We start from the raw sequence: 6,000 nt of genomic DNA on the forward strand, positions 1-6,000 counted from the left end.
CCCTCCATTTGGGTGGGGCAGGGAACCGGGAACCTCCCCCTTTCCTGGGGACCACCCTGTTACAGTATCCAAGTCTTACTAGTTGTGGCTTTATAAAGTTACCAAATCTTTCTGAGATTTGGTTTTCTCCTGTGTAAAAGGGGATGGTAATCCTACCTACCTCAAAGGGGGACTGTGAAAACAATATGAAGGGGAGGATATAAATATTCCCCAAATCATAAATTGGCTCATAAATGACAGATATCATTCATCTTCAATTACTGTCATTTTTCTTAAAGTAAAGAAATTTGTGATGTCTGGCTCACTTGACAGCGTTCTAAATACTTTAAGAAAAACACTGGGCAGCTCTCCTGCCCACCTGTGACTATGCAGGTGCCTCTTTTTCTTTCTTCTTTTCCTAATAGACCTATTTTTAAAAATGTAAAAAAAGAAGAAAGAAAAACACTGAGCAAGTCAGTGTCTTCTATGAGCAAGTCAGTGTCTAAAAGATGAGAATGGACAGTTTTTTCAGGAGGCAAGATACTGCCTAACTTCACATTTAGCATCGACTACAAATTACGTAGGAGAGAAAGACAAAAAGTAGATGGGGGAGACAGCATCTCATTCATTAGAACAAAGCTTTCTTTTCTTCCCTTCTCATTTAGAGACTACCTTTTCTCACAAGGGCATTAACTGTGATAGTCATCCAACTATTAAATGCACGTTGTGTTTCCTAAAACTAATCTATGTAGGGCTTTTCAGATTCAGTCACTATCAAAAGCATGGCGTGTCCCTAACATGTGAAAATTTATGAGTTCATATATTGTGCTGTTGTGTATGGTCTTGCCATTGTAATGTAAATCTCTAATTTAAAAAGAAAGAAATTCTCAAAAAGCTAGCGACATGTCCCAATGTTTAATTTCTTTCCTGGTGAAATGGTGTTTCTGTGATTCATGCTTTAATTGAATCATCATAGTAATTAACTGAATTGTATTCATTTATATTTTCACTTAATGGCAGCCTCTTACAAAGAATAGTTTCACATCAAAACATCTGTTGCCTAAGACATCATCCGTTAACATTCACGTCCGCCCCACAGACTACTCTTGCTTGAAACTTATTTTCCTAAAGTGAGCAAAAAATAATAAAGCCAGAGCTAAGAACACTTTGAGAATAGCAGCTTAATAGACACGATTCTATTTTGTTTTCAGAACAAATTGATTGATTGAAGTTATTTTAAAGTAATGTTCCTTTATCTTAGTTATACAACAGAGAAAAGATGGCTTTTACTTTTTTCTAGACCTCTTCACCAGCAAACAACCTTACCAGGATTGCTGTGGGGATCTTTGATTACAAAAAAAAAAAAAACAACAACAGAAAACCAAACGTTCACAAATAGAAGTGTAAATAACTTCATGAACTGCTATTTAATGACATGACCAGCCCCCAAACAACCGCTCAAAGAAAAATATTTAGTCTCATTTTCATAACCTCAACCCACCCATCAACACATATGCCCACGTACTAATTTTCTAAAAGCCTTAATAACGCCTGGCATATGCCTTTCACCACTCACATAGGGGAAATTCTGGGATACCTTTAAGATCACACATAGTCATTCAAACATGACTGGTGAGGGATCAATGGACTGGAGGCGCCCACTCAAGCCGCTGGGAGTAAGGCCGAGCTGGAGGGTCCCCGAGGGCAGCGGAGAACCCCTGTCCCAGGAGCGCCCTCAACACCTTGGCAGGATGGAGAGCAGGCCCTGCTCGGGGCGGTGTTCCATGTGGAGAAGGCAAGAACTTTCTTTCATTCCACTGAAAAGCGCATGACTAAATTCAGGAAGGCGCCCGTGCGATTAATATGAAAATTATAAGCTGCAAAAATAATCAGAGTGTACACGCTTCCGTGAAAAGGAGGCAGTTTCCCCAGAGCTGAAAATATCCGTGTAGAGGATGAATCAACACACTCATTAATCTTTATTGCCACAGTTAATACCTCCGGTTTGCAAACAGGTGTTGAACACCCAGAAAAGTTCTCCCAAACCACAAGCGCAAAATAAATTGCTTGAGGTGTCAAAGCGCCTAGAATTCCAAATCCCCCCGACGGCACCATCGGCGAACCCCATAAAATAAGCATGTTTTAAAACAAACTTTCGGGACCCTCTGATAAAGCAATAAACCCCACAGATTTCCAAAAAACAATCATGTGCTTAACTTTGGCGCATGAACTATCCCGCACCCCGGGCTCTGGAACACGCAGGGCGCAGCGCGGGCTCCCGCACCCCGCGGCGAGCGCGGTCCCCCGGCAGGCAGGGCGGAGGGGCGCCCCGGGGGGCCGCGCGGGTTCCCTCCCCAGAAAACCTAAAATCCACCCCTCCCCGGCAGCCGAGAGGAGCAAGTGGAGCCCTCGGGGCCGGGGTCGGGCCCGTCCGCCGGGCGCGCGAGGCTGCGCGGGGTTCCAGCCCGGAGCCCGGGGAGCCCCGGGGGGGCCCCGCCGCGGCGCGCGCCCCCGCGAGCTGTTCTGCGGCTGGCGATCGCTCCCCGAGCTCCCGGCCTCTCCGGACAGACGCGGGTTCGGAACCGAGAGCAGCACGTCCGCGGGCCGCGCGCGCGGGCCTCCCTGGCGCTCGGCCGGGCCGCGGGGCGCGGGGGTGGGGGGGCGCGGGGCCCCGAGCGCGGGCGGGCGGGCGGGCGGGCGCGGCCCAGCACAATGCCCCGCGGCGGCGGGAACCGCGCGCCCCCCCGCAACTCCGCGCGGCCTCCCGCGCCGGCCGCGCCCGCCCGCCGCCCGCCGCCGCCGCGCCTCACCGTTGCAGAACTGGAGCAGCGAGGCCGTGTCGTACAGGCTGCCGAAGCCCGCGAAGCCGTCCTCCATGCTGAGCCCGGCCGCCCGCCCCGGCCGGCCGCGCCGCGCCCTCACCCACACTAGCCGCGCCGAGCCGCGGCCGGGCGGGCGCTGGGGCCGGCCCTGCTGTGGCGGCGGCCGCGGCCGGTTACCATAGCAACCCCGGGCCCGCCGCCGCCGCCGCGCGAACAGGGCGCCCGCTCCGCCCGCCAGGGGGCGGCCTCGGCGGGGGACGTGGCCGGGCGGGGCCGGGGCGGGGCGGGCGGGGCGTGGGGCGGGGGGGCGGGAGGGCGGGGTCTCGGCGGGGAGGGGCGGGGCAGCGCGGGGAAGGGGCGGGCGGGGCCGCGGCGGAGGGGCGGGCCTCGGTGGGAGGGCGGGGTCTCGGCGGGGAGGGGCGGAGTCTCGGTGGGGAGGGAAAGGGCCGCAGCCGGCTGGGAAGGGGCGAGCAGGGCCGCGGCGGGGAGGGGCGGGGTCTCGGCGGGGAGGGGCGGGGCTTCGGCGGGGAGGGGCGGGGCCGCAGCCGGCCGGCCCGGCCCGGGTCCCCCCGCGGCTCAGGGGCGCCGCTGTCAGGCTCCGCCCCCCGCGCGGCCGTCTGTGTCTACCCGGACGGCGAGGTGCGGGGGACGCGGAGACAAAGGAGAGGCCTGAGGGCGGCGCTGGCGCCGTGAGAGGGGGCGCGCACCCTCGCGGCGGGCAGTGGGGCGCGGCGGCGCCGGGAAGGGGCGCGGCCCGGCCGGGGTCACCGCCCCCTTCCCACCGCCCCCCCCCCCCGCCGGACGCCTCGGTCCGCGCTCCCCGGAGGCGCTGTCCCCGCGCCCGCTGGCACCTCCAGGACCGAACCTGGACAACTTGCCAGCTGGTTTAAGCGGCTTGTCCAGGTCCGGGCAACGCCACAAGTCCTGCCTGCCAGCCGCGCCCCGTTGCACCCAGTTTTCCGCTGCAGCAATGCCGGGTCCCAAGGGGGGCTTGGCTCTGGGCTTGCAACTCCACTGGAACTTTCCATCAGGATCCAGGGGAACAGACGCGCTTCCCCTTCAAAAGGAGGCCCTGGAACTAGCAGGCTGATGCAGGGAGCGCACACACCCCGGGCCTGCCCCTCTGATGAGCCCACAGGTGACACCTCTGTCACCTTACAAACTGCTGACTTGTCACAGGGCCCAGGGAATCTACACGTGTGCCCTCAGAAGACAGGGCGAGTGGCCTGGACAGGCACATGCGGCCCCCGGGCACCTGAACTGCAGGTGCAAGGAAGTAGCAAGGAAGTCACGGGGAGAACAGGGAACAGGCTGGCGGGCTCGGTGCCCCTGACACTGATGCTCCTCCTGGCCCAAGTTCAAGTCCGCTGACATGTAAAAATCGCAGTGGTCCCAAGTTGTGGGTACTCATGGAACACAAGTAGGTGGAATGAGAACTGAATAAGAAGTTGCTATTTGGAAAATGGGGTTCAGCAGTGAAAAGGCCATCTTTACAGGAGTACCAGGCAGTGCCCGGACCAGCTGTGCCCCCACATGTGGGAGGTTTGGCATATGGGCTGTATTCCACGCTGAGGGGAGAAGGGGAGGGTCAGACCTTGCCCTGTGCTTGTCCGGGAGACCAGCCCAGAAGACAGACAGGAGGGGCTGTCGAGGGGGCCGGAGTCTTCGTGAGGCCTGGAGTGTGAGGACAGTGCTAGTGATTGTGGGGGAGAGAGGGGACAGGCCTCTTGAAGGCCAAAGGGCTGGCCTGACATGAATAGACTGCTTGTACTGCAGAGCGTGGGGAGAAGATGGAGCGAGAGAAGGGGGCTGGGTAGGAGAGGCCCCGGGAGCCCACAGGGGAGCCAGAACCAGACCCAGCACAAGATGAGGGAAGCAAGTGACTGATAGAGTGATATTAGAGAGATGAGTCTGTGCAAACTCACCGCGGGGAGCCAGGAGCTGGAGCACCCCAGGGTGTCTGCAGGACCAGGTGGGGACAGTCTGGAAAGGAGACTTGGGGACTGTCAGGGGGAGACGACCCCACAATGAGACAACTGGAACATCAGGCAGGCCCGAGAGGACAGCAAACCCCCCTTTGAAAATGCCCCATGGACATGGAAACCAGCCAGGGACTAGCCAGTGAGGGAACTGGGACTGGGAGCTTCTCAGCAACAAAGGTATAGAAAGGGCTGGAAGGTGGGACAGGAGCTAGGCCCAGCCTTGGAGAGGGAGGAGAGAAGGAAATTCCCATGGGCAGTCAGAGGCTAGGAGATCAACCTCATGTGTTCTCACTGAGCTAAGAGCACAGACAGCTACAAAGGGGTGTGCGTTTTCAGTGTTCTCTGCAGGAGTGGTCAAGGGTGGGGTGAGGCTGGGAAGGGTGCTTTTTCCCGGGGGTAGGGGGCTCGAGTGGGGACCTGGAGCATCTTGGTGAGAAGGGACAGGCCCCCAGCTGCTGGACAGCGAAAGGAGCATGCATGTGGATGCATGTTTCAGAACTTTGGGGGCAAGGAAAGGGGCCAATGTAAAGGGTAGGGCTGGCAGAAGGGTCATGCTCCCCAGCTCCAGTACCGGGGGGCTGTCTGCATCTTGGGCAGGGGCAGGTGCAATGGAGAAAGGACCTTTGACAGGTGAGGCTTCGCACAGGTGCACACTTGACCTTAGCTCTTCTCTGTCCTCTCACTTCCATCTTTCCCCTTCGAGTCCGACCCTTACCTGTGCTTCACCTTAGAGTGCCTTAGGATACATCGGAGCAGAGGTGTATGAGCTGGAATGTACGAGCAGAGGTGTATGTGCACGCTGGAATTTAGAAAGGAAGTGGTATTCGTGAATGATGGTGAAGAGGTGCTCCTGGAGGATGTTAGTGTTCTTGATTTATATGACAAAGGGAAGGTAGTTGAAGGCCACAACTAAGAAAAGTTAGGGAATAAAGGAGATTCACATGTGGGTCAGGATAAAAATCGAACTGGAGAGTGTCTTAGAAGATTTTACTTTAACTAGAAGACAATGACAAATAACCATTACAAACTCAATCTATTTGCTTTTGAAGTGATAAAGATCATTATTATGCGCTTAGCCGATGGCATTAAGCAGCTATGTGTTCCCCCCACCCTGTTAAAACCTTACTCTATAAAAAGCAAAATCTAGTCTAACTACAGGGCTATGCATGTTGAGTCAATAAGGTATAATCTAAGTAGCATTAAAAAAGATCTAGGAA

The 6,000-nt window shown here is 56.1% G+C and overlaps 1 protein-coding gene across 1 annotated transcript in view; it reads right to left on the minus strand.

Annotated features, from left to right (window-relative positions):
- EML1 (EMAP like 1) overlaps positions 1–2,888 on the minus strand; it is a 102,614-nt gene extending 99,726 nt beyond the window's left edge. Inside the window, exon 1 of the mRNA XM_037503917.2 lies at positions 2,790–2,888. Within this exon, the coding sequence (XP_037359814.1) occupies positions 2,790–2,856 (67 nt within the window). The 5' untranslated portion in view covers positions 2,857–2,888. The remainder of the gene's footprint in view (positions 1–2,789) is intronic.
- Between the last annotated feature and the right edge of the window lie 3,112 nt (positions 2,889–6,000).

This window comes from Talpa occidentalis, unplaced genomic scaffold (assembly GCF_014898055.3).
Source record: "Talpa occidentalis isolate TD23 unplaced genomic scaffold, MPIMG_talOcc4v2.1 talOcc4.11, whole genome shotgun sequence".
NCBI classification, from domain to species: domain Eukaryota; kingdom Metazoa; phylum Chordata; class Mammalia; order Eulipotyphla; family Talpidae; genus Talpa; species Talpa occidentalis.